Here is a 27,717-nt window from a genome sequence, read left to right on the forward strand (position 1 = left end):
GGCATTCATTGATTGATTGCAGGAGAAAAACGAACGGACAACGAAATCCTTTGAAATACTAACTTCTGGGATGTGCAGATGAAAGCAATGAATTATTGTGGGGATAAACCAAAGCGTTAGCAGTATGGGAGCGTGGCGGCGCACAGCGGGCACAGCTGGAAGCCGGGGGGCTCTGGCCGCTCCTGCCGAGGAGGGGGGGTCTCCACCTGGGGCCGGGGCGCTCCGGGGCGGGGAGGCGGGCCGGGCCGGGCCGGGCTGGGCCGGGAGGGGATGGGCCCCGCCCGGGGAGGTGCCGGCCCGCACTTCCTCAGCCCCGCGGAGGCGGCGGAGCAGCTGCGGATCATGGCCCAGCTCCGGGAGCCGCGTCCCGCCGCGCCGCTGGACCGGGAGCTGATGGCGCTCGGGTAAGCGGCGCTCGGGGCCCGCACCAAGGGCGCCCTCAGTGACCGCCCTGCGGTGCCGGGACTGGCAGGGTGGGAGCTGCTGGGTCTGGCTGCTGGATTTCGGTGATGAGCGAGGGATGAGGTAACGCGGGGTCTGTCTGAGCGAGGTTGCCAAAGGGCTCCGTGGGTGCTGTGGCCCCTCGGACGGACCCAGCGCCACGTCCCGGTGGCAGGGGTGAGAGGCTGGCACAGGGCACGGGGAGAAATAAATAATAGTTAGGAAAACGAGAGCGAAGACACACGTTTCAAATGTAGCGGAGAGTTGGCGGCAGGGGTGCAACTTCCCTCAGCGAACCTCGGTGGCCTTGAAGCCATCGCCATCGGAGAGAGCCCAGGTTGTGCCGTGCCGCTTCCCTGCGTTTCCAGGGAGCATCACATCCAGAGGTTGTCCTCAGATCCCTGTCCTCCCTGTGGCATCCCTTCAGCTGCCTCCTTGTAGCTTGGCCTGGGCTCTGGACTGGAGAGCTGCTATCCTTGCTGGGCCCCCGGAAGCAGCAGGATTCCCAAAGGTGCCTGAGGCTTCAGGAGGGAGAGCAGCGGACAATTCACAGCCACTAGGAGGACATCATACTCACCGAAAGCAAAACCCCAGGAACAAAAAGGAAGGCTGAAGGTTGCAACAGACCCTGTTCCCTGTCTGATGTGACTCGCCCATTTTGTCTGCCAGTTAGTTTTGGTTTTTACAGAAGGAAGGCTTGGGTCACTGTCACCGGCAGCATTGCCGCGGGCAAGAAGGAACACGGGCTGGAGGAGCAGCACAGATGGGTGTAGGTAGGGTGGGATCAGTGGCAGCAAAGCACAGGGGAGGCAAAGCAGAAGAAAGGCCAGTGATCGTTCTGACAAGGCAAAAAGGCTCGGGTGTCACCTCTGCATTCAAAAAGAATTGTTGAAAAAAGAAAAAGGTGTTTTGCTCCCTGAGTACTTGTGGATTAGGACCAACTCATTGCTTATTTTTGCAATTCATTCACTTAGTGAATAATCGGAGCACAACAAAATGACTTGGAATTGCTATCTTCACACTGCTGCTACTTCCCAATATTTAAAAGAAGCTTTTAATGAAATGCTTATTAACTGAAGCACCTAACACTTGTGAAACTAAGTAAAGTCACTTTCCAGTGGTACTCAGAGTAGCCATTATATACTTTTTCTTTACATCTGTAAGATTATGCTCATCCTAAAACAGTATCTACAGGGAAGAAGGAAAGAAAAATTGGTTGCAGCTGTTCTGGGAAGCATGATTCCCAATTACCAGGCTTTTATTGATTTACACTATATGGTCTGAGTTAATATATGCCAGTAACATGTGCCTATAAACAGCATGGACTTCATCCCCATAGATGGTCTTGTAGAAATGCAGCTTGATGTGGTACTTAATGTGGTACCCATAAGAAGGAAAGAGTACAAATGAGAAGGCTACAAATATGCATTTTTAAAGCTGTAGCTACTTTCTTTTACTTCCACTTCAATGGAAAACCTAAACTTTTCACCCTTTTATAGAATACTACATATCTCCTTCAGGGAAGTGTGTTAAGTTAAATGCATTAAAGTTAAATAAGCAATGCCAGGCAAGGAGAGTCCCTTCCAATTATTAAACAAGGCCCTTTCTTTTCAGCTGGTACTAAAGCCACTTTTTTTCTTCTTTTTTTCCCCTAAAGATGAAAAAGAAGTCCTCATGCAGCAGACATTCTTGTAGCATAACCTGAAAGATGTCTTAATGTTCATACTTTTTCAGCTGTGACAAGTAGGTGTGTCACTCTAGACGATAGAATTAAATTTGCAGTCATCACAAGGGTTTTCCATCCTAAACTTAGTCCCATACTCTCACAGTGCAGAGTGCCCCTGACAGCTGATGCAGTATCTAACACAACTGAGACCCAGTTCTGGTGAGGAGTGTGTGTCCAACAGAGACAGCTTCAACATTTATGTACCTTTGGGGGGGAGATTTGAAGCAGTTTATTTTAAAGCTTCTGCTTTCTGGTTCAAAAATCAAAGAAGTTAGATGAGGTTTAAAGAAGTGTGAAATGGGAAGGACTTTACTCTTAAGAGAAGAGGCTGAGTATCAGCATATGCTCATAGTTTACCAGGTTAGCTGCTCAACAGACCGGAAAGTTGCAGCAGTATAGTAAAAATTCAGATTACAGTCAGTTTCATTGTATTGAAATGTATATGGGTGGACCTAATGCTTAATGAAAAGGAAGGTCAAAATCCAAACACACTGTTCAAAACTTGTTGCCTCACCCATTAACTTTGTCCCTAAGTCTAGCAAAATACTTAAAAGGGAACACTGAAGTTTGCCAGAAGATACATAAGCACCATGGCTTAAAGGAAAAGGAAACTGACAATGAGATTGTTCTCTGAAGACCTCTTTGGTTATTCCTGGAGTGAATCCATTTTCCAGTTGCCTTTATTGCTGTTAGAGCTGAAAGGACAGAAGGAATACTGCAGTGTGGAACTCCTGTGGCTGAGCACGTACTGCGTCAGTTTGGGGAATTCCACATTGTTATTTGTGCAAGAGATGAGAATGTGGAATATCTCGTCATCTGAGTAATTACAGGCTGGTCTGGTAGCACAGGTTCCCTCCCAATACAGCATAGTTTGGGTGACACTGTCTGTTGAAAGTGAAAGGCACAGGGCAAGAGGCAACAAATTTTTGTAGCCTTTTTTCCTTCTACAGTCCAAACTTTCTTTGTCACCCCTTGCAGCAGAGCTTTTATACTCTTCCAGGTTTGACAATACCATGACAGATGATATTTGTAAGACTGGACAATACATTTCATGCTTAGTTTGAGTAACAGAAGAGAAATTAGGTCACAGGCCTAGATTAGGTGATAATAAAGTTGAGGAATTGAGGAACACGTTAGACTGGAACAGGGTAAATTGTCATAAGAATTTTTTCATCTCTATTTTCTAATTTAAGCAAGAGAAAAATTAAAGTGACTAGAAAATGGGCCAAATAATGGGTGAAAATCAGAACGAAGGCAGTTGAAAGAAGGGGGAGAGAAAATGGAAGTGAAAAGCAGAAGCTGAGCTAGTGAAAGTCTACAGTTAGAAGACAGAAACCTTAAGACTGGATACAATGATGTTATTTCCTCTTATTTCTATTTTAAAATTATTTTTTCCCATATGATGGCATCCTTGCATTCCAACAGAGTACTTTATATAGGTGCATGATTGTTTCAGTGTAACACATTGAAAGGATGTCTAATAAATACTGATTTTGGTTGCCTGACATGTGTAACTTCTGTCTTAGAGTTCTTGCCCTTTTGTAGATTCTCTAGAGCTCTGTCAACTCATGCACCATTAAAAACATTGCCCAAACTTCACTTTAGTGATGTTGGGTACAGAGAACCCTTTTGCAATTTTCAGATGATAAGTAATGCTTCTAGGGTTTGATATTAGGAAAAAACTTTTCAAAAAATCTCAAACTACTAAACTTGACAGATAAGAGCTGGAAGTTGCTGAAATACAGAGTGCCAAAAATAGAGAACCAGTGAGTCAATTTTATAGTAATTTCTGGATGTTACGCAGTTTGCACATAAAAATGGCTCAGAAGAGAATTATCCAAGTCACTCCACATCCATCCTTTCATGGATGAGTGTTTGTGTTCCTTGTGTATTCTATTATTATTTAAAAATTAATGCACCTGATACCAGCTACAAGTTTATTCAGCAGCCCCTATTTACACAGGCAGAAATGTTTTGCAAAATACCCATATGGTTTCTTTGAAAACAGCATTATCAGAAATGACAGATGCCATACCTAAGGGCTCTCTGATCTGCAGGGGACATAGATATGAAGTTTCATTAACACTTTTCATTGGAACAACTTGTGTTGTTAAAGAAGAAATGAACATTTTGAGGATGATGTTCTAACCTGAAGAGTGAGTTTCCCACCCCAAACATTGCTGTAACATATTCCTGATTTCACCACAGTGCAGGTAGTTTTAGTCACTGCATTAGCTACACAGAGATCTTCTTAAGAAGAGATTTTACCGTGAGTGCATCCTGTTCTGGAGTTGTGATGATTAGCACAGCTGCAGGGGCACAGCTGGCCAGCACAGACATGGTGTGTACTGTAGCAGCCACCAGCTTATTCCACGGGGAAACCCCACTGGTGACTGGATGGGCAGACCTTCAGGGCAAGGCTGTGCGCTCTGATGAGTTTGAGCTCTCTGGGGTTGTCTCACTTCCTTCTCCTTTCCCATAAAAGCCGTGTCAGTAAAGTCCTTCCTCTAAGGTCACCAAAGCAGTCTGACCTAAAGAACAGGCTGATATCTGAAAATGCTTTCTTTTTCAAGGGCTAACAAAAGTGATCTCACTGGCTGTGCATGCCCATCCTAAGACAGGCTTTCACTGGCCATTCCAAAGAGCAGGAAGGACAGTGTGGTCATTCAAGAGCACACACTGACAACACAAATGTGCTTACATGGATGGGATAAAGAGATTTAGTGTTGTTTAGGATGAAGTTAAAGTAGCAAGAATGGATAAATGACAGCAGCTATAAATTCTGAGCCTGAGATTGCTAGTCAAATCATAGAAAAGGAACCCCAAAAAGTTGACTACATAGATTTTTTTTTTTTTTAATAGGAGAAATGAAATAATTAGAGAAATCTCCCAGATGTATATATATCAGACAGGAGGGTATACAGGGCCAAGGGCAGCCAGCAGAAGTGGCTTTGAAGCTGGTAAGGACTTCCATCTATCTTTCTTCTTGTATTTCTTCAGAGAAATCTCAATCAAGAACCTCAGGCAATTTTTACACTTCTGATTATTTTCATTCTGAAAGGTGTCAAAGTACAGAGCATATTTCTGGATTTTTTTGTGAATACAGGACTCTATAAAGATGACTTTTGGAAGGACCTTCAGAAACAGCCTGATTATCTAACATTATTCACCATGGTTCAAAAATCAAAGATTAAGCTTTATGAAGGACTTTTTAGGGGCTTCAAAGAGATGGGTGTTTGTAAAGCATTTTAATTTCCTTAATGCCTCATTTTAAGAAGGCATGAAGGTAGATACAGTATTGTGTTTTGTATCAACAGTTTCCTGCCCCAGGTGTAACTCAGAAGACAACCAAAATGTAAGCTGAAGGTGGACTCCTTTTACAGTTTTGCCAAATAAGCCATAACTCTCATCTTGATTTGCCTGCAAATTTCAGAGAACTGCTTAAAAGTTATTTTCTGAAACAGATAAATAGAAGGATTCTCTCTCTGACAAATACTTAAATTTACCTGAAGCATACCTAGTAATGTCTAACCACAAGACTGTTTTGGCTTCTTTTTAGTCCTGTTTATTTCTACTTGTATTGTCAGCTCAGGCTTGATTGTAAGAGCAGACTGCATAGGTGTGTATTTGTTTACCTTCCTGGTGGTCTGTGGTGTAAATTCTAAATTTTCTAAAGCATTTTAAAATTTTACCTGTGTTTATGCAATTGGAACGAAGCTTGTGTGACCATTTTCACAGTGGAATATCAAAGTAACCTGATTGAACCATCTGTCACAGTCAGGAAGAGAAAAAACCCAAAACTATGTGTAACAGTCCCTTTGACACCAAGATCTGCATTACTGTCTCCCATCCACTTCTATTTTTTGAGCTGAACAAGAGGAACACAGTAACGTTTGAGAGATTTTTGTCTGAGACAGCATATTTAGGCAAGAAACTGGTGAAGCCTTGTCAGCAAAGTTTTATAACTGCACTTTCAGACAACATTATTTTCCCAATCAAGGGTTTTGTTGCTGGTTTTTTGTTGGTTTACCTATTTTTTGCATAGTAGGAACATTCCATTAGTCACTAGCCTTTTATGTGTAAGGATAGTGGATTTAAATACAGTATTTTTGAAACTTGACTTCTTTTAAAATTTTAATAAAAGGCTTTTTTTTGGAAATAAGGTAACGACGCAGTTATGAGCAACTTCAAACTACGACAACGACCACTCAGATTTTCTCAACATCTGCTTCTTTTGCGCAGAAGTGAGCCAAGCAGCCTTACGAAATCCCACCCAAAACACAGTGCTGCATTCTCAGCTGCAGGTCTGGCCATGCTGATACGATCCTCTCCACATCAGGACAGATCTGACCTTTGCCTGTTACTTACTTGGGCAGTTAATCCCAAAGCGGATTTTGGCTAACAGGTGTTCTAGAGGATGACACTTTGATCTTTAAATATTCATTATTTTATTCTACTGTGTGATGGACCACATTCTAGAGCCAAAGCAGCAACACCCTGCCTGTATTGAGTTTCACATGGATCTTGTCTTCCTCTGGGTTAACAGTCTGCAGTCTCTCATAAAGCAATTTATCAGCCAGCTGGCCTTTCAAATAGGCAGCCGTCCAAATTCACAGTTAAAACTTTGTGTGAGATGCCAAGTTTGGTGGAAACTTGGGATGAACAGCTAAGGAGAAAGAGGATACAATTACACCTGGTTTCATTTTGAAGACTGCCACGATGCAAGTTCTGGAAAGTGCTGCATGGCACTCCTGCTTTCAGTGAAACTGTGCTTCTTTGGCTGAAGCAGTGACCCGCTTTGATCCCAACGCTACAGGCACACAGAGTTTAAAGGAAGGGAAAGGCACCACTCCACAGACAGACAAGGGAAGCTTGCTCCCAGCAGAGCCTTGGGTCTAGTATCCCTCCCTCCGCAGCTCCAACCTTTTATAGCTCCAGCTCTTTGTGTTCAGTCTCAGGTTCATTTCCAGCGAGATCCTTGTCTATTGTAAAAAATCGGGTGTTTCTATTGTGGAACATTCTGGATGGAAACAAACCCATAAACTACACTTCCTGGACTTCTTTGCAGGATTTTTTCCCTGTGATTTCCTTGCAAAAAATTTTTCATATAAAAATGAAATTAATTTTCACAGAAGATAAATTGAAACAGTGTTTAGATGTTTTCCTTTGCTGCTCAGACCATGTGTGGCCAAGTGGTAACCACAGCAAGATATCTTAATTTTCACTGAAATTCTGACACTTAATTTTGATCCCTTTAATTCTAAGCTTAGGCAAGCATGTTTAATTGCAGATCTTGGCAGTGAAGATGCATTGAGGGAAGTACAGAGTTTATGAGGAGTTTAAGTGATGCCTGTTTGGCCAGAAGAGGAAGTGTGCCAAAGAATATACATATATCAGGAAGTACAGCTTCTGAAAATAGACAAAGGATTCTGTATACCCCCCAAAACTGCTTTCACCTTATCAGCACCAGCACGGACCTGGATAATTTGTTGCTCGTGCAAGTAGAATTTGCAGAATTTTTTAGATCCAGCAAAACAGTCAGCTGTTTGTACAGAACTCTGCATCAATAAAAATGTTAATTTTTGAGCAGGTCAAAAGGAGGCCACTAAAAGTGGCACAAATCTGTGTAAACTGTGAGTGCCTGTGAGGAGGGTGGTAACTTAAAATTGTAGAGGAAGACTGCAAGTAACCCTGCTCCAAAAAGCAGCAGCCAGTTAAGAGCTGAGTGAATGGTGCTTTGACCCCTCGTGTCTCCCCAGGTGGTTCCATGACAACCTCACCCGACACGCAGCAGAAGCGTTGCTGCTCTCCAACGGGCAGGATGGGAGCTATCTTTTGAGGAAGAGTAATGAAAGGGAAGATTTGTACTCCCTCTCTGTAAGGTAGGGTATGGACAGAGTGAACTAATCTAATGCTGCACTTACTTCCATGTTTGAATGTCCCATGCTTTACAGGTTTTATTTTCCTAGGGCTTAAACAATTTTGAAATATATTTCTATTGGTATAATCCCACTGAATGACATTTTGTTAGAGGAAAACATTGGATTGGATTTGACAATCGCTCTCATTTTTCCAAATTATGAATTTATCTTATTGGTAGAAAACATAATTCTATAGAATGGCTGTAAATTTTCAGTCTGCATGGTAAAAATCTGCACGTCAGTTAAAAGAGCTTAAGAAACAGCTGATTGGAGTAAAAAACTTTTATGATGAGGATAGCAGCAAACAGTTAACAGGTGCTAACCACACTAGTTTGTGAATCACTGTATAGGAACCATCATCTCTGAAGGATGATCCAGTGATTGAATGGATGGTTTTACTCCTCTGTTGTGGGCTAAGGTTCAGTCTTAGCCAGGTCTGCATGACTGATTTGAACAGCATCTTGCAAGTGATAGATACCAGGGCCTTGAAGTCAATTACAGCAGTTTAGGACACAACTGTCCAGGATACAACCAATACAGAGCAGAGGTAGCCTGGCCTGGATATTTCACTACTGAATCACATTTAAATGATCTCCAAGAAGGAGAGAAGCCACCTATTTTAGCGAGGCAACCTAAGGACATATGCAATAGACACACAAGGAAGTCCATGCATGTCAGCTGGGTGGAGCTAACCAGCCCTAAATACATTCGTAGCCTTTGGCAACTGTGTGATACAAGCAGCCTTTGAGACCAAAATTTTAAGCTGGTGCATTCAAGCTCATTTCTGCTTGCAACCAGAGCCTCTGAAAAATTTGTGGCCACAACTCAGCTGAACCACAGTAACTTTTTAAAGTAATTTTGGTCTGTGTGAGGCTACTGGTTATTTACACCCCTGACAGGAGCACAGCATATGCCATAGAGATTGTGGCTTTCTGCATATTCAGTACCAGAAGCTGTTACAATTTGGAAGAGTGTTGCTTGGGAGCTGAGAAAAGTGGAATTCGCACAGACCCTGTTCTCCAGAAAAGGCAACGATGAGGTGTTTCACCCATTTCTGATAGACAATGTAGGAGCAAGTGTGCCTATACACACACTGTTGAAATTATTACCACTATAGGGAGCTCTATTTACAAGGAGCTTGGGGAATGCCTGTCAGATCTGAAGGTGATGTTACAAAATGAGTATTCAGGGTAGCGATGACTGAATTGAGCGCAAGTGTTGCCAAAAAGAATAGTGGCATTTATAAGTAATAGCTTTCCTTAAAAAAAAAAAAAATTAATTAATGATTGTTTTGCTGGTTAATATTTTTTTACTTCAAAATGTAACTAAGCACTATTTGAGATAACTACCTCAAAAAATTAAATAAAATTTATATGTATCTTGAAGGTAGTTTTAAAGAGCTTTCAGGAAACAACTTATTATAATAAACTGAAATTTAAATAGTTCTTTTAATAGGAAACAGAAGTGTTAGTTAATGAAAATAAATTTGCTGCTTTAACAGATTCTAGTCTTAGAAGACCTACAAAAGTCTATTTTGAACCCATTCCAATCTCTTGTTCAGCTCTTCGTGTAGTGAGAGTTAGCTACTGCATTACCGTATGAACTGAACAGCCCAGTCTGGAGTTTGATCTTTTATTCTGTTAGTCTCTGTTGTTTCTGGTGGTAAAGCTCCTTTGAATACTGATTTTGATTTTAAAATGTTTTACAATTTTCCTACTGTTTAATTTTATGTTTTCTTTTTTGACTAATATTAAAACTTAATTTTAGAATAATTCAGTTTTGTTCTGATACACTTCTGCAGAATACAACTTCAGGATAACTTCAGCAATTCTAGCTGTCATTTTCCGTCTGTCCTAAAATGTCTTCTGTAGCTTTTACTTTACTTTCTGCCTCAGCCTTACAAGGAACTTCAGTCATTATTATGGTTTGGGGTTTTTTTAAGGAAAAAATGCTTAGACATCCCTTGAGGTTTTTATTGACAGCTGTAGAAGAGAGATTGCATATTGCCTGAAATCCCCTCCCCCATTAGCCAGTTTGAAAAGGAAGTAGGAAGCAGAGTAGAATTTGCTCTCATTGCAACGTTGTCTTGTGAAATTAAACAAAAAGATGGAAAACCCTGTAATGGCAGCAGAGTCACAGCAGCTCCTCCCTGCTGTGGAGCATTTGCACTTGGCTTGTTGTGCCCCAGCTGACTGTAGCACAAAACATGTGTGAGGCCCATAGAGGCATCTTCTACAGTGTCATAAATACTGTTCAAAGATAAATATTTAAATACCTGTTTGAAATCATAATCTTCTTTGGAAGTGGCAATAAACAATGAAAGAGACTATAATTCATTTTCTTCACCACATTTTTTCAGTATATTTGCTATATAAGTTCTTCATCAGACAGAGTTTACTCAACTATTTTGGGTGCTAGTAAAATTAACAAAAGTAACTTTTTCACTGGAGAAATACTTGCAGTAAGTGCTTCACTGTCTTTTGAAGTCAAAATAATTGCCCACCCAGGAAGTGAGACCTTGCACACTTCTCTAAATGCCATCAGGTTTCATAAACAAAAGCTGTTACTTCCCTTACAGAACAAGGACCCTGATTCATGTTTGTCAGTGCCCATCCTAGTGGAACCAATCATCCAAGTACAGAGACAAAGCAAACAAATTCTAAAGCCCTAGGTATTTAAAACTAGGTTTTTAAACTCCTATTTGGGTGCAAAACGGAGACAGCCTATTTTTCAAAGGGAAACAGAAGACATTTTCAATGAGATTGGGATGCTACTTGAAAAGCAATACACATAGTCGGAACTGAAGGCGAGATGATGGTGATGAGGGTGTGGGTTCGGTCGGGCCCGGCTGGAGATGGACGGATGGAGACGTCTCTATAAGCGGGTCTTTGGAGCATGCAGTTTATTGCAGAGGGCGTGGGTACAGAGGCACTGCTTAGAGCTGCCAGCTGCAGCTCCAAGCAGGCCCAAGGTGTAGGAGAGAGAGAGATGAATCAAGAGCAAGAGGCTAAGAGCTAAGAGAGTAAAGAGCAAGAGAGATGAATTAAGAGGAGAGCTGAATTAAGAAGAGTTACTAAGAGCGTTACTAAGAGGAGAAGAGTTAAGAGAGAGGAGTTAAGAGAGAGGAGTTAAGAGAGGAGTTAAGAGAGGAGTTAAGAGAGGAGTTAAGAGAGGAGTTAAGAGAGGAGTTAAGAGAGCGAGGAGCTTGTTACAATACAATAAATCATCTTCTGTAGTGAATATTCTAATTCTCACTAGCCAATCTAATACAAGGTACAAATCCTATAGCATTTACATACAGCCTATAAGAGTTCTTACATTACCATAGAGTGTTACATTTTAACTTCTAAAAACTACTCCTTGGACCCCTTCTGCTGAGCTAGTAGGGTCTGCTCTGACCCTTGGACCTGTCTGCAAGCAGAGGGTATTGTTCAATCAAGAGGGGATTACCTTCAGCCGGCTATACCATTGTTTTCTAGTTGTTCAGTAACTAAGACATCATATCTCAAAGATGGCCTTCATTTCGATGTCGCTTATAGTTTTCATATTCCCAAAATCTTTTGTTAGGCAATCATATTTATAAGGCTTTCCTGTTTCATCTTCCCCAACACACATACTGAGTACACCATCAAGACTAAAGTCCAGTAAGTGAAGGGATTTCATCCTATTTAGGCAGAAGGCTGGAAATCTTTTTTGTGAGTCTTTTTGCTGATGCAAGGGTTAAATTAACCTACTAGGCCTTTCTAGGCTTTCATCATCTCATATCTGTAAATCAGCAATTAAAATCTGATGCTCAGATGTGTTGAGTGTTAGTGAGGGACAGTGATGGCAGTAGTATAACTACTAGGACAATGATCATCAACCTGTGATCTGGGTCAGATTTGCTGCAGTGAAAGCTGCTATTTAAGGATTGTACATGCCAAATGCCTTTGGCATTTATGTTATGACAAATTTTCCTCTTTTATTTTAGGGGAAAAGATTCCGTGAAACACTTCCATGTTGAACATACAGGAACTTCATTCAGATTTGGATTTAATGAATTTTCTAGCTTGAAGGAATTGGTCATGCATTTTGCAAACCAGCCTTTAATTGGCAGTGAAACAGGTAAGGAGAGCCATATTGTGTGTGTGAACACATTTATAGCCATGCTTCACAAAGACCTAACTAAAAGGAACTTCTGATGTGTTAGCAAATAGATCTTTTACTAAAGTGCTCCTCTTCATAAATTCACATTTGTATTAACCTCAGGTATCTAAAAAAAAATTCCACTCCAAAAAAATCTTTCAAGTTCTTTGAAGATAAACCACACATAATCTTATTGGGCTTTTGCTAACCAGGGCTCTGAGCTCCTTTTGATTTTTGAGAGGAGGAAGCATTTCAAAATACCGGGAGACATTCCGGTAGAACAGAACATTCTCAAAAATGGCAAAACCAAAGCACAGTGTTAGTGAGGAAATAAATATTCATCTATAAAGTTGAAATCCCCCAGTAAGAATAAATGGAAAAGCAACCTAAAATTGTTTTGTTTCACTATTCTTTGTCCAAGGACAGAGTCTCCAGTGTTATGTTCCTCCTTCCTGTAGGGAATGTGTTTTTAACCACCTCTCCTGTTCTGCCTACAGTGCATCACCATGCTGATGCCATCTGCCATCACAGCAATTTGTCTCACTTTTAAGAGGAGAGAGAAAAGCAGAGGTTTCTTTAACAACCAATGTGCTGCCTGAATTAAAGGTCAAAATATTAAACTTGATTCCTACAAGTGAACTGAACACCATCAGATTAGAATCCCTGGAGAAACAAAGTGGATATTCTCATGATAATGCCAGTTTTATGTTTAGCTTCAAGTGTAAGAGTTGAAGACATGTCATTGCAAGTTAATGCCAGAAACTTCAGTATCCTCTGTGGCAAGTGTATGCAAATAACTCAGAGCAGTACTAATTATATATGCAAGAGACCAGTTAAGTGATAGCTGGCACATGCAATAACTGTAACATGTCACACACCAAACATGCACCAGTACTCTGCTAACACAAACATTAAATTCAAGGGCTGCTTTGCCACTTTCTTCATGCAGTTGTACACTCAATATGGCACTTGTATCTTTCAAAACACTCTCTTTTCAAACTGCTTTCAAGAGTGGTTCAAACACAGAGCTCCTACATGTATCCTCTGTGCCAGTGAGCTATTTTTCCTGTGAAATCAGGCATGCACCCACAGGCCTAGCTCTGTAAAGATTTCAGAAGACATAAAACTTGTATTTCCCCATTCCTCACTCCCTCACTGCCTGTGTTACAGACATTAGTAAGCAAGACATTGGTTTTATCTGATCTCTATGGATGGGATCAACACTTGTCACCTTAAATTTTCCTAATCAGATTCTGCTGGCTCTGTGAAACCTCTAAGTCAGATGTGCTACAGAATAAAAAAAAAATAAAAATATAACAACATATTAAGAAACCTTCCACTTTACCATACCATGGAAAACAGTAGAGAGGAAGAGAAAGTTAATGCTCGGGCAATGTTCCTTCAGATACAGGTGTCAAAGTTCTCCTGGGTCATAACCATCTCTTGTCAAAAATGGGGTAGGGGCTCAACAGAGTCAACTCCAAGCCAAGCATCAGCAGATGCAGACATGGCAGAATAATCTTGCTACAGTGCAGCTTTTGCTAGACCTTGTGTATAATTACCAGATTATTCTGTACAAGTGTCTTTGTGGAGGGAAAAAAAAGTCCACAGAGAACTTATTAGAAAACAAATACAGTATAAAATGTTAAATTAGTCCTTCTAGTTCTGAATGGGGCTTTTTGCCCCTGGTGTACAGATGATGACACCCTGATTCTATGCAACAGCTTAGGAGTAGTTTCTCTAGAGTGCTGATGGAGCTGTTCTCAATTTTATTTTAAATGGTAAAGCATTATTTTTCTGCAAGGCCAGAGAGAAATAAACCAATGTTGACTTTCCACCTACAGCAAGTTGAATAGATCACATTTGCATACCCCCCCATGCCTGCAAACAGATTTCAGCTGGTTACTTAAAATACAACTTTTTCACTTCTCTTTTTAGCCCTTCCCATTACAGAATACTTTAAAATTACTCATACATCTGTAGGTTTCAAGTACAACTTGTTACCAATTCCAGCATCCCTCCTCTTTAAGAACTGCAATATCTGCATAAAATGCAAATGGAGTAGCATTTGGTATGCCGTGACATTATTTTTAAAGAATGGAGTTAGATGGTGGAGCAGTTACTATTTTAAGGGGGTTCTTCACTATTTTGAAAAGTGTGATAGATTCACTATTGAGAATGCAGTTTTTTCAGGGAACATGCAATAAACATGATCTTATTTGGGGAAAAAGGAGAACAGCTATAATGAAAATGTTTAACTGGAAAGAGCTGTGGTAAGAACAGTTGAAGGTGATGGTAACATGGCTTTACTGTTGGGAAGCCTGTGTCCAAAGCGCTGACAGATTGATTTAAGCACCAACTAGTGGGATGTTGGCAAACCCAATGGCTGTTATAGCCTCCTATCTAGTTTAGCAACCTGCCTAGCCTCCAGCCAGCCTCCTGGGGAGCAAGGGAATTTAATGAGTCAAGAGATTCCATGCAAGCATTTGCAAGGGCAAAGGTTTTGAAAAGGTATCATATATTTACAGTTTTCACGGTTGCCTTTTTAATTTCAGGAAAAGGTGAAGTTAACCATTCCTCAGAGATGTAGCTACTGACAAGTTGTTTTCTGAGGTGGTCTTGCCTTACTCCTGCTCTTTTCTCTCCAGGAACTTTAATTGTATTGAAGCATCCCTACCCACGGGAAGTGGAAGAACCTTCCATTTATGAGTCTGTCCGAGTTCACACTGCAATGCAGACGGGAAGGACAGAAAGTGACCTTGTCCCAAATGCTCCCTCAGTAAGTGGTGTTCTGGTGGGAGGGGTGCTTCTGGCCTGAGTCTAGCATGATTGCAGGAGTGAGCTATGGAGTAAGACTGGTTATTAATCCCTTTATGGGTTTGTAAATACAGGAGGTCTTTGCCAAACAAGGCAAAACAAATACAGATTTGCTCAGTACAGTCCCATGGCAAATAAAGACTTTTATAATTGTTGTCACTTCCATGCTGTCCCTGGGAAAACATTGTCTGCGGCTGACCTAGGTGAATATATGAAAGATTTTCATTCTCATGTTATCTTTTAGAATCCTTTATCATTATTAACATTATCATGAATTAAAAAAACAAATACACAAGAAAATCATCATATACATTTGGGCCAGCTGTTCTGACATTTGAGACTCTCTTGGACAGCAATTAGAGTCTCTAAATCCCTTGTAACTCATATCTAAGTAAGACAGGTGGTTTCTCCAGAACAGTTTGCTCTGAACAGAGAGGAAAGTATTTTAATTCTATGCTATATTTTTGGGGAAAAGAGGAAGAGTTATGCCAATATGGATTAATGAAGTTGCTAGAACAACCACTTCTGATGTGTCTCATAACCAACCCTTCATTGCCAAGTTACACTTTAACCTCCAAATAAGCTTGACTTCCACATACCACCAATAAAAAGGTAATATTTTTTCAAGAACAAGTGGTAACTTGGCAAGATTTTGATTTTCAGAGCTCTGCAGTCTCACAGCCAGGTCTCTACACAGAGTTTCAGTATCTGAGAAGTCATAAGGTCCAAGTGCCACTCATGATGCCAAGAGAAATAGTTCAAACCCCAATTTTTCTAAAAGCACATTGAACATAACAGGTTTTTCCCCTCAAGCATGGGCCTGTTTGAGAGAAGAGAACAGCTCAGTAAAACAGTACTTTCCCCTGTTTGCATTTGAGGAGCATTTTCTGGGGATAATTCCACTGTCAGTTAAACCCCGTCTGCTTCTGGTCACAACACGTACCGAGGCTACCATCCAGCTTCACTAAATAAAGTAACTGCAGCTATTTTGCTGTTTTTGGTTGAGAAGGTGCAGGCCAGAAGCCCACTGAGGGAGGCACAGTCTAGGGGGCTGCCTTCAGAGCCAGCACAGGTCCATGTTTACCCTAGTGGTGGATCCAGCCACCTGAGGGGTGTGTTGGAGTGAGGGCAAGTGGCTGTGGGGAGTTTCCCAAAGAACAGGCTGCTGATCCATCTTCCTGATACAGGAGAAGAGGGGGATGTGGGAAGTAGAAGCAGAGCTCAGTCTCTAACCCAAATCCCTTTCCTTGTTACTTCACAGCTTGGTACCAAAGAAGGATACTTGATAAAACAAGGAAAAATAGTCAAGGTAAGGAAAACTTACTCGTTGCTTCCACTCTGTGATCACCCACAGAAGCTAAAGACAGTGTGGGGCTGAAATTGGTTCACCTATATTTCCCTGCAGAGAGGAACAATATGTGTTTTGAGCAACAACAAAGCACAACTGTAAACCAGAGCAAGTGAGCAGCTTTAAAAGTTTTTCTTTCCTAAGAAGTGTCAGTAAACTCTCCCAAGACAGTTACCATCCGTTCTTGATCTTTCAGAACTGGAAGACAAGGTGGTTTACACTGCATAGGAATGAACTTAAGTATTTCAAAGATCAGACAGTAAGTAGCAAACACCAGTTCTACTGTTTAAACACCTCTACAGGCAGCTGCAGCCTCCTTGTATCTCTGGCTTTTCACATCTGTATTCACAGCTTCGCAAGCTAAAGCTTCCCATACTGTCAGAGGGCTAAAACCTGTCAAGTAAAGTCAGTTTTGCTGATGACTTCAACAAGAGAAAGTAAGTTTTACAGCTGGAAAACATTTACTGTGCTCTGCCAGTCTTAGCTACTGAATAGAGTTTGCAGGGCTTTTTTATACAGAATCACAGAATAGTTCAGGTTAGAAGGGACCTCAAGGAGCATCTCCTTCCAAGCCTTCCATCACAGGCAGGGACACCTTTCACTAGACCAGGTTGCTCCAAGCCGTGTCCAACCTGGCCTAGAATACATTTTTGGGTTGCTTTGTTAAGTGGATTTTAAGCTACCAGCGCAACACAACCTTTATTGGTAGCTTAGCCCTAACAGAGAGCATGCAGCTGAAATGGTTCTAAAAATACTGGTAGTATCCTTTGCATTCTTCGATTTCATCCTTTTATTTCAAGTGGTCTCACAATATACATAGAAAACCATTCATTTAAAAATTCCTTCTGACAAAGCTTAACCTGCGGCATCTGGGAAAAAACCTTGGGTTCTTACAGTCACTGCTCCATTTCTATCTTAATCTGAGTAAACATAAGAAACACCTCTAGAGTTTCTTTGCCCTTACAATGCCTCTGTTTGAGGTTCATTCATAAACACAGCAAAACTGTTCTCCTCTGCAACTCTGCCATGCCCTATTTCAAGCCTCTGAAAAGCAGACACAACTGTCTTCTCTCACCAAACATTGCCATTTACAAACAGGTTTTTGCAAGGCTTTCCATCAGTTTTTCTTTCAGTTCAAGACAACTTGAATTAAGTTTGCAGGATAGCATTTCCAAGAGCAGCACTCCATTAGTGACTTACCAGGCAAGGAGGTGTCTCTGTCAGGAATACAACCTCCTTCCAGGCAGCAGCTCCAGTGTCTCCTGGCACTCCTGTTGTTGCTGTGAGGTTGCAGGTACCTACAGGTGAGCAGCTTGCAGCTGACCCTGGGATGGCATTTGGTAGCACACCACAGCACAAAGGGGCTTTCTTCTAATGTAGGGTATTACTAACAGCCACTGAGCCAGCAAAAAAATTAAGGAAAGATAAGAAAGCAACAGACACCTCCATACACCTGATGAAGGACCATGGAAAACAGCTAAGGGTGTTTGGGCAGAAAGCAATTAAGCTGCCTCTTCTGAGAGGCATCTCCTAAGGGAGATGGGTTGCTGTTATACACAGTCTATGTCCCTGCACCTGGGCTTGTCCAAAGAAACTTTTACATATATATATATATATATATATATATATATATACACACACACACACACGTATGTGTGTGTGTGTGTGTGTGTGTGTGTGTGTGTGTGTGTGTGTATGTGTGTGTGTGTGTACACTTTTCAGGCAGCCAAACCTATCACTCCTGCTGCAAGCACTGCTTTAGCTCTGCTTCTGCATTTCTCCTTACCCAGCTTCATCCTTTTAAGGCACTAAGGAATTAATTAAATCTCCAACAGCTGGCTAGGTCTGATAAGACCTATACCATGCCTTTGTTTCTGAAAACGATACCAGATTTGTTGCTGTGTTAGTTACATTATAAGGCATCAGCCATGCCCTCAGCAGCCTCCATGTAGCTCAAACATTCCTGCAGTAGAGATCTCTCTTGCTTGTCCAGATGTGAACTGTTCTGCATTTTTCATATGAAACTCACTTCATATGATAATAGCACTGATGTTATGCTTGCTAGTTTGGGCTTATAGTGTTACAGCTATGGTAGCTATGCCTGGAAAAACCTATGAAGGTGCCTGTAAATGTCTAGATGCACTGAAGATGAACTGAGATAGCCTTATCTTCTGTTTTCTTGTGTCCACATTTTAAAACCACTTTCTTTTCAAGGCCACGGAACCGATTCGAGCACTTGACTTAACTGAATGCTCAGCTGTGCAATTTGACTATTCCCAGGAAAGAGTCAATTGTTTCTGGTGAGTTGTAGTACTTTCTCCATCTTGCTGAGAAGGTCAAAATAGAAAGGGAATTTTGAAATGTAAACAATGCATGCTTCTGAAAGGTCCCTTGGTGGTTGTGACCCTACTCATCCTCTAACTCACAAGTCTTTTCCTGTCAGCTAATCTGTCAGTCCTGCATGACTTTGCCAAATTACTCCTGGCAAAAGGTGGGCCCATGTGTAGTGGGCATTTCTAATTCTGTAAGCATCTGTAATCATCACCTAGACTCATGCATGGTGGGGTCAGACACTGCTACAGGTCACATGGTAACCTCTTCTGTGCCCAGATGGTCTTTTATCCTGATGGACCTGGGGCAGCATCTCCCTGAGCTGTAAACGACTGTCACCCATTCTTGGTTAACTCCCTGGTGACTGAATGGGAGCACAGCCTCCCTACCCTGCTCTGTCTAAGCAACTGTTGGTACAGGCCAGCTGAGCTCAGTTTTGGGGAGAACTGCCAGATGTGTTCTAGCAATTTAAGAAAGCTTCGTTTACTTACAGTTTGGTGTTCCCACTAAGGACATACTACCTGTGTGCAAAAACTGGGATAGAAGCAGATGAATGGATTAAAATACTGCGGTGGAAACTGGTAAGGTGATGTGTGCTGTTAAATGGCAGCAGCTGGTACTGCCATCATAAACCCCCCCAGGACTGTGCCACCCAAGTGCTACAGTGCTCAGCACCTGCAACAATGGAGTACTTGGCTGCCAGGCCAGCTAGACTGGAAGACACCATTTTCACATAATCACAGAATCAATTAGGTTGGAAGGGACCTCTGAAATCAGCAAGTCCAACCTTTGATCTATCACCACCTTGTCAGCTAGACACCCAGTCTTTTTTTAAACACCTACAGGAATGGTGACTCCACCACCTTCCTGGGCAGCCCATTCCAATGTTTAACAACCCTTTCTATGAAGAAATTCCTCCTGATGCTGAGACTAAACTTCCCCTGGCACAGCTTGAGGAGGCCATGTCCTCTCATCCTGTCACTGGCTGCCTGGGAGAAGAGGCCGACCCCTACCTGGCTACACCCTCCTGTCAGGGAGTTACAGAGTGATAAGGTCGCCCCTGAGCCTCCTCTTCTGCAGGCTAAATATCCCCACTTCCATCAGCTGCTCCTCATGGGACTTGTGATCCAGCCCCTTCCCCCCCACTGGCCTTTTCTGGACTCACTCAGGCACCTTCCTGAACTGAGGGGCCCAGAACTGGACACAGCAGTTGAGGTGTGGCCTCACCAGTTCCAAGCACAGGGGCATAATGTATCTGCCTGCAAACCCACTTCAGCATTTTTGGGATGCACTTTTAACAGGCATGCTCATTAGTAAGAAAAAATTACATCCATCTCTAAGGATGTTGTTATGTGCTGGTAACCACGGATCATCAGCACAAACTGCATATCCTAGGTCACGAAGGCAGGAATGAGAAGACAATGTAAAGGCTTGAAAGCACTACTTCCTAAAAACTACCAGGAACTGGGTTGGTTGTACTCACCCCCACACACACAGACAAGCAGTAATGGATTGTCTTTCTGTTGCAGTCACAAATAAGGAAGCAGCTGGAGGAGCGCAACGCCACCCTCAGTTCCTAGCTGTGTGCCAGTGCTCCTGCTCCACTGGCAGGAACCGCCTCTCTCCCAGGGGAAGGCATTGCTTACCAGAGGGCAGCTTCACCTCTCCAGTGCTGTCTGTGCCCCACCCAGATGTCACCCAGCTCTGCACACACGGGATCCTGCAGCTCTGGGGCTGCTGAGTCACACGTGGGGACAGTTGCAAAACCACAGTGTGGGTTCGATACACGTGGTGTACACCTGTAATGCACTTAATTCAAACACCTGCCAACCAATCACAGAAGTGGTCACTGCTCAAAACTTTTGTGGTTATTCAGAGCACTCTTAATAATTTATTGCAAGCTCCATCACAACTAACCGTTGGTATCACATTCTGTAACCGTGAGCCTTTTATTTAAAATGGGTCCTTTCTGGAAACATTAAATATCTTTTTATTACCTGTTTAGGCTTTAAACCAAAAGAAAAATGACAGAAGTAAGTACATTTTGTAAATAGTATCTATATTGCAATCCAGAGAGTATTTCAAGGCCCTTTTCAACATCCCAGATGCCATGACACTTAGATCTGGTTAAACACATTTTTACCACAGTGATGGCTACAAGTGAACACTTGTTTCCAACAGCATCTGTAGGTAATGGTGAGCAGCATCCTGCAAGCACACTTGTATACAAATCAGGGTTGTGAGAAACAGTAGCTGCTTCCTGGCACTCATAGCACGCCTGTTTAACAGCATTGTGGCTCACCACAGAGACAACAAGTGGAACCCCAGGACATTGGTGCTGTACTCAAAATAGATGTTCCATTTGGAAGAAAAGTTTGACACACTAGTGAGGCTCAAGACCAGCTTGACCCAGCTGCAAGATCCCCTGAGCAATCCTGTGCCTCCTCAAGGGGCGGGGAAAGAGGGGGGACCCTCTCTCCCTACATAATGCTGAAATTTATGCTGAAACAGCATCTGCAAACCTCTCCTGCTATGCAACACTGCGGCCTGTGTTTGGTAATGCTTGTGCAGCAGGTGTTTGATAACTGCCTTTACGGGGAGAAGAGTGCAGAAGAAGAAGGCAAAAGTACACTGGAAGAAGAAAAACCTAGACTTGGACCTATGGATAGCATTTTATTTCAGCTTAGAAATTCAAAGTATTTGTAAATATTTTTATACAGACTGTTTTCTGAGTAAAATGTCATTATAAAACTACCAGAGGTCTTTATATTCCTATACTGTATTGTTAAAGCTTTGTCCTCCTTTCTCCCTTAATGAAGCTTTAACAAACTGGCATCTCCCATTTAGTTAAAAACCTTTGCTGAGTTTGTGTGAGAAAGAGGCAGCATAAGGGGAAGAGAGAGATTATATTCTCCAACAGCATCACTGTTCTGTGAAAATGGAGCTTGTAGGGAAACCACAAATGCAGCCTTCCCTTTTTCACACCAACAGGCTGCCTCACAAAACACTGGAGACATTATTCAGCACATGGTGTCACGAACTGAAGCCAGTGAAAGAAACAGCAGTTGGGTGGCCGTGGAAGCTGTCGCAGACAGATGGGTTGAGCAGCAGCAAACAGCAAAGGGAGGCCTTTGCTGGAACACAAACATATTTTGCCAGAAATACACACACTTTCCAGCTGCTCCTGTAATGACCAGCAACAGAAGTCCCATTCCAGCTTAGTTTAAATGGAAGAGGGTTGACTGACAAGCTGTATTCTCTTTTCGAGCCAAGAACTCCCAGTTGTCATTTCCAGCACCACTGTTTCCCCCCCCATCCTGCCTGATGCACCAAACGTGGGTGAGGTGTGAACAAGGGACCACGGCATCCTCTTTCCCAGCCTGGGGCAGAGACCTGCAGTGCTTGGCAGCTGTCACAAGGGGACATGGGAGGGAACAACGGGGTGGGGCTGAGAGCACAGGATTGACCCCCAGCAACAGGATCTCTGCATTGCCCTAGGACTCTGTATCATTACTGCCCAACTGAGAGACACACTGGTTAGTTTTCAGCCTGTAAATTCATGGATTTTGGGCATTTACAAACAATTAAGAGACTTGTTCTCTCTATAGACAAGCAGATGTGCTGTGGGGTATTACAGTGCAACAGAAGAGTGGACCAGGCTCTGTCATTTAAAAATACTGTATTTTATTTATATTTATTTGCTTAAGAAAACCTAAGGGTAAATAAGCTGAGAGTGTCACCAGTGATGAACCCACACAAAGACTATGAGACATGAGATCTTCACAACCATATTACACAAAAAAAACCATGAAGAAGTGAGACATTGGGTGCTTTTAGCTAGGCATCATGAAAAATCCCTAAAGGAACAGCTTTTATAGAAACAGCTTTCTTCCTAGTGGAAGCAGGATGCAGCTAGCATCCAGATTAGTAGCACTCCCTTGCCAAAGTACCACCCGTGTAAGAAAGCTGGGACATTACTGATTGTACCGACACATCACCGCTGACACATGCCCTCGCAATGCCTCCAACCACATCTTTGCTCACTCTCTCCACCTGGTCTGCTTTCCCACACGTAGTGGTGGCCGGCCTGAGGACACACCCTGCCATGTGCCTGGTGCCCTGTAAAGCAAGAGATCTGGGGGTTGCTCCTTTGAGCCAAGGGCATCGCGCCAACCTGGCTCAGCTGGCTGAGCTAAACTCCATGGGAGCTATTTTGGTGGGCTCTCCAGTACTGCACAATACAAGAAGCATGGCCTAAAGTCACATCCACCTACAACACACTAGTAGATCTTTTCAGATTCAGTACTATGTACAATTTACTCTTACTTAGTATACTAAGGAGCTGTGGTATTTCTTCCAAGATGTGTTATTTGACTGATGATTATTGAATCTTTCTGTCCACTGGGCTGCAGAGGAATGCTGCACTCTGGCTGTACCATCAGGCTAAGAAACTTCAACAACCTGCCTCAGTTCTTCAAACAGGGGTGTGAGCTCCTTCTCTAAACTTACAATCAGCCCTGGAAAGAGAAGAGACAGAATATTTCATCAAACATCACTGAGAAGCCTCTCTCCAAAGCCCGCAGCTCTCTCCCCCTCCCAGGTCACAGGCAGTGTTTTTCAAAGCCTGAAATGTCCCACGTGAGCCACTCACTTTCCTGTCAACAGTGGGCAGCACCCCCAGGCAGGGTGTCTAAAGCCCCTGGCACTAAAAGAGGCACCCAGTGCAGCACACCTCTCCCCCACTACTGTGTTGCCACTTCCCATAGCTACTGAGGCCCAAGCAGCTGTGGCAGAATTAAATCCCTTCTGTTCATATTCATTAGCCAATGCCCTCATGAGCAAGGCTAGGGTCTGGCTGAAAGATTTCCCTATCCCACAGAACTGAAGACAAATCTGCACGTTCCTGCAGAATGTTAATTGACTGACAGAAAGAGACTGAACAGCTGGTTTGTACAGCACAGTACCTGCCAGTGCAGCAAGAGCAAGGTTAATCACAGGAGAAATATGCATCTAGAAGAATAACAACTTCAGCAAGCCACCTAAAATCTGTGAATTTTGACTCATACCTTTTCCTTCTCACCTTCACAATATGCTGACAAAATTCACAGCAGAGGCAAAGTTAATATAGCTTGAAGTGAATTCAGGGAATTTATTTTCAATTATTAAAATACTTGAGCCTTAAAATAGTGCAATATTTAAAATAAATGAGAAGACATACCTGTGTTGGCATTGCTGCTGGCAATGAAACTCACTACCAAAGGCAAGCGATTGAACTGCACCACCTGCAAGGACAGAGAAGTGCTCAGCCAGCAGCTAACACATGTTCGATGTCAGGGCTCTGATACACAAATGCTTTCCACCTAAATTCTTTCTGAAACAAGCAGCCTCCTCAGTTTAAAGGACAAACAGGAGCAAGAGCCACAGAGGTGGCTTTCCAGTGTATCTATTTCTTAAGATTCAGGGTTAAAAACACCAACAGAACTTACACCACAGTACAGGGAGCTGCACATGGAAAACCTGGCATTTCCCTCTGCCTCCACAATCTACAGTGTGTTGTCCACCAGAACCCTACCTCAGCTGCAACTCCTGCAGAGTACACTGGAGACCACACCCTCCACAGGAAACAGGAGGGCAGGCAGGTTTATTTTTCTAAAAGACTGTTCCCTGTACAGAAGTATCTGCTCTTCTATTAACAGGGAACTGGCACCTTGGGCACAACAGCAAGCTAGAAGCATTAAGAGAATCAAAGCAATGTATTAATGTGTGCAAACTAACGCATTCACCCATTTATTTTCCAAACAAAGCTTGACACACTGTAGGCTAAACAGCTGGTCAGTTTACTGCAGTCACAATAAAAAGCTCTTAAGACCACCAGAACTCATGAAGGAGCAGAAATGCAGTAGATGATGGGCTTCTGGACACAAATAATCAATTTGTGAAAAATGTGAGTGTATTTCAAAGCTTTCTTACCTCAAAGCCATACTGGCAGCAAGATTAGCTATGAAGTAGGCTGCATGCACTTAATTAATATTAGGTGTCCCTAATTATAAACAAACACTGTTTATAAAAGAGAACATAAACCCTTCATAACAGATTCATAAGACTATATGAGCAACACTGCAAATTCACAATTACTACCTGTTCAGAACACTTTCCCATTTTCAACCAGTAAATCTCAAGTTTTGAGAAATATAAGAGAAGTTTAATAAATAGTGTGAAAGTTTGGCTTCATGATTTAAGCTGTGTAAGAAATAAACCACAATTACTTCAATAGCAGCCTAGTGAAAATCCACCTTAAACAACTTAAAGAGCTTAAACAACCCTCTTTCTCTTGCTCAATGTAATGTAGGAACAGCTCAAGTCACTGAGGACAAGGCACACTGACATTACTCACCTGGTATGTATTGTAATAGCAGATGATACTTTTGTTTTTAGAGAGTCCTAATTTACTGCCCTGATCTGTGGCAAGGGCAAAGGTGGACAGAAAGCCAGGTCGCAGTGCATGTTCTGGAGCATTATCATTGGCAACTAGAACAAAACAAGAAAATCCTTATCTTTACATGGTGTCTCTGACTGCATCCCAAGCCCTCATCCAGCTTAGTGCTCTGCCAAAAGCTGATCTGCTGCTGGGGAACATGCAACACATCTGAGGTGCTCCCACAGGAACACAAGACAGTCTTCATGAGCAGTACATAATTTAATGCTCTGTGTATGATCAAAGCTCATTATACCAGCATCCTTTCTAGGAAAAGTCTTTTCCTTTAGGATAAACAGCCTGTGCTGATGTCCCTTTATTTCCATGTCCTTCACTGCACCCATTCCAGCCTTTGAACTGATTACTGGCATACAATCACTTGAGTGCAAACAGGTGAAGATGTGCAAGTTCTGCTGGGTGTTTCAATACTTTGGGGCATTAAGCAAAATAAGTCCACAATACTTAAATCTTTGTATTCCTAAACTATTGTACTCACAACCTGAAAACATCTGAAACAAGGACTGCAGAACATAAAAACCAGAGTACCAAAAAAGCCAACTAAACATGTGTAAAAGCTGGATACAACTCTTTCTGAGCACAGACCAGCCCAGCCAACAAAACACTGCCAAGCTCTCTCTACTACTTAGTATCAATCTGCATATGAGGGACTTGAAGATACAAGGACCTTAGCACTCCAAACCCCTATCACTGAGGAAAACTTCCATGGACTACAATTACTGAGGGCACAAACAAAAGGACATATTTAAAGAGGTATATAATCAACTACTGAACTTTAAATAGAACTCCAATTTAATTCTACCACCTGGGATATTCAGCTATTTGGAATAATCATGAAAATTTTTCTATACTTCTCCACCCCCTGCTGTTCAATCAGGATTTCAGCTAGAGCACAGTGAGAAGCTAAGGTTACCTTTGATAACAGGCACACCATCTCTATCTGAGACTACAATAGCATGAAGACCTTCAACACTAGGAGAAAAAAAAAAAAAGGAAGAAAAAAAAGAAGAGACACTATTTAAAAAGCACAGTAATTAGTAGGAAAAATTTTTTTGTGTGTGAACGAATGTGCAAGGAAGGGGAGAACATTGAAAAAAACTGATGCCTTCACTAATTCAGCAATTGTCCTGTTTAGTACAGGTAGTACAGGTCTGGTGGCCCCAATAACAAGAAGGACATGGAACTGCTGGAGCAAGTCCAGAGGAAGCCACAAAGTTGATAAGAGGGCTGGAGCACTTCCCCTATGAAGGCACACTGAGGAAGTTGGGGCTGTTCAGCCTGGAGAAGGGAAGGTTGAGCGGAGACCTCATAGCAACCTTCCAGTGTCTGAAGGGGGTTTACAGGGAAGCTGGAGAGGGACTCTTCATCAGGAACTGCAGTTATAGGACAACGAGTAATGGGTACAAATTGAAAACCGGGAAATTTAGATTAGACATTAGGAAGAAATTTTTTACTGTGATACGAGAACAGGCGAGCCAGGAAGGCTGTGGATACCCCACCCTGGCAGTAGTCAGGGCCAGGCTGGATGGGCTCTGAGCAACCTGGTCTAGTGGGAGGTGTCCCTGCCCATGGCAGGGGGTTGGCACTGGATGGCCCTCGCCGCCCGCCCCGCACGGCCCCGCGTTACCTCGGTAGCTTCTTGTACAGGAACCGCTTCAGGTCCTGCGGGCAGAGACAGGCGGCGCGTTACTCACGGCCGCTCGGAGCGGGCAGGGCGGCTCCGGAGCTCCCTCCCCGCCCGGCCCGGCCCGACCCGACCCGACCCGGCCCGGCCCCAGCCCAGCCAGGCCCGACCGCGGCATCCCCCGACCCCACCCCTGCCAGAAGCCAACCGCCCGCGTCCCGCCCGCCCCGCGGAGCCGCACTCACGTCGGCCATGGCTGGGGCCCGCCCGGTGCTGCTGACGCCGCCACCTCCGCGGGCCTGCGAGACAAGACGAGAGGCCGCCCCGTCACCGTAGGCGCGGCCGCCGCCTCCGAGGAGGGGAGCGGCCGGAGGGAGGCCGCGCGTTCTCTCTCTTCCCGAGGCCCGGCCGGCCGCCACCCCCCGCCCGCTGCCGTGGTACAGCCGTTCCCAGCCACCCCGGGAAGGGCGCGCGGCTCGGCCGAGACTACCGCGCACCGGGAGGGGGGTGCGGGAGGCTGCGCTGCGTTGCGTTGCCCTGCCCGCCCGGCCGTACCTGTCCGCGCCCCCGGCGCGCCCCGCACGGCTCCGTCGCCGCTTCCCCTTGGAGCCGCTGTCACATGAGCGACGGCACCGCCCTCCCGGCCCCGGAACCGCTTCCCCGCCGCCTCCGCCCCGGCAGCAAAACAAACCAAAACCAAAACAAACCGTAGCGTTTCAGTTAAAGAAAAACAACAACAAAAAAGAAACGTCTGTTTCTGCCGAGTAGAGTCACTGCCAGTTTTACTCTTCCAGTGTTGCCTATTCCCCCTACTTTTGGATCTAGTCCATCAAACGATGGAGCTGGAGGCTAATAATATAACAGCTAATGTGAAGAAATAAAATAATTAAT

At 43.3% G+C, this 27,717-nt stretch overlaps 2 protein-coding genes and 1 long non-coding RNA gene across 4 annotated transcripts in view; 1 reads left to right on the plus strand and 2 right to left on the minus strand.

Moving 5' to 3' along the window:
* Positions 1–17,953, minus strand: part of LOC138109543 (uncharacterized) — a 34,040-nt gene extending 16,087 nt beyond the window's left edge. The window contains exons 1-3 of one of the 2 annotated variants that reach the window (XR_011150553.1): positions 17,579–17,953; positions 16,355–16,429; positions 15,392–15,850 (exon numbers count right to left, since the gene is read on the minus strand). This is a non-coding gene — a long non-coding RNA (uncharacterized lncRNA). Of the gene's footprint in view, positions 1–15,391; positions 15,851–16,354; positions 16,430–17,578 lie in introns of those variants that run through there. The other variant, XR_011150552.1, reaches the window with a different exon arrangement.
* DAPP1 (dual adaptor of phosphotyrosine and 3-phosphoinositides 1) lies at positions 343–23,002 on the plus strand. The gene is made up of 9 exons (XM_069013149.1): positions 343–404; positions 7,927–8,049; positions 12,059–12,192; positions 14,862–14,992; positions 16,292–16,339; positions 16,575–16,637; positions 18,593–18,678; positions 19,203–19,290; positions 20,239–23,002. The coding sequence occupies exons 1-9, from the start codon at positions 343–345 to the stop codon at positions 20,287–20,289; spliced, it is 786 nt and encodes a 261-aa protein (XP_068869250.1). The 3' UTR covers positions 20,290–23,002.
* On the minus strand, positions 22,372–27,485 carry LAMTOR3 (late endosomal/lysosomal adaptor, MAPK and MTOR activator 3). Its single transcript, XM_069013150.1, has 7 exons — positions 27,382–27,485; positions 27,072–27,125; positions 26,830–26,864; positions 26,116–26,174; positions 25,104–25,237; positions 23,928–23,991; positions 22,372–23,226 (listed from the first exon to the last, which is right to left on the minus strand). Exons 2-7 carry the CDS (start codon positions 27,078–27,080, stop codon positions 23,153–23,155), a joined length of 375 nt encoding a protein of 124 aa, XP_068869251.1. The 5' UTR covers positions 27,081–27,125; positions 27,382–27,485; the 3' UTR covers positions 22,372–23,152.
* Positions 27,486–27,717: the final 232 nt, after the last annotated feature.

Source organism: Aphelocoma coerulescens, chromosome 4 (assembly GCF_041296385.1).
Source record: "Aphelocoma coerulescens isolate FSJ_1873_10779 chromosome 4, UR_Acoe_1.0, whole genome shotgun sequence".
Lineage (NCBI taxonomy): Eukaryota > Metazoa > Chordata > Aves > Passeriformes > Corvidae > Aphelocoma > Aphelocoma coerulescens.

What these genes read in the sequence shown, in the direction of transcription:
- DAPP1 (XM_069013149.1), top strand. Translation starts at nt 343, where the DNA reads ATGGCCCAGCTCCGGGAGCCGCGTCCCGCCGCGCCGCTGGACCGGGAG. An exon ending in CGGGAGCTGATGGCGCTCGG is followed by an intron (nt 405 to 7,926) that starts GTAAGCGGCGCT and finishes GTGTCTCCCCAG; the next exon opens with GTGGTTCCATGACAACCTCA. An exon ending in AGTATTTCAAAGATCAGACA is followed by an intron (nt 16,638 to 18,592) that starts GTAAGTAGCAAA and finishes TTTCTTTTCAAG; the next exon opens with GCCACGGAACCGATTCGAGC.
- LAMTOR3 (XM_069013150.1), bottom strand. An exon ending in TGGTGTGCCTGTTATCAAAG is followed by an intron (nt 25,238 to 26,115) that starts GTAACCTTAGCT and finishes GTTTTGTTCTAG; the next exon opens with TTGCCAATGATAATGCTCCA. An exon ending in CAGCAGCAATGCCAACACAG is followed by an intron (nt 23,227 to 23,927) that starts GTATGTCTTCTC and finishes TTCTCTTTCCAG; the next exon opens with GGCTGATTGTAAGTTTAGAG.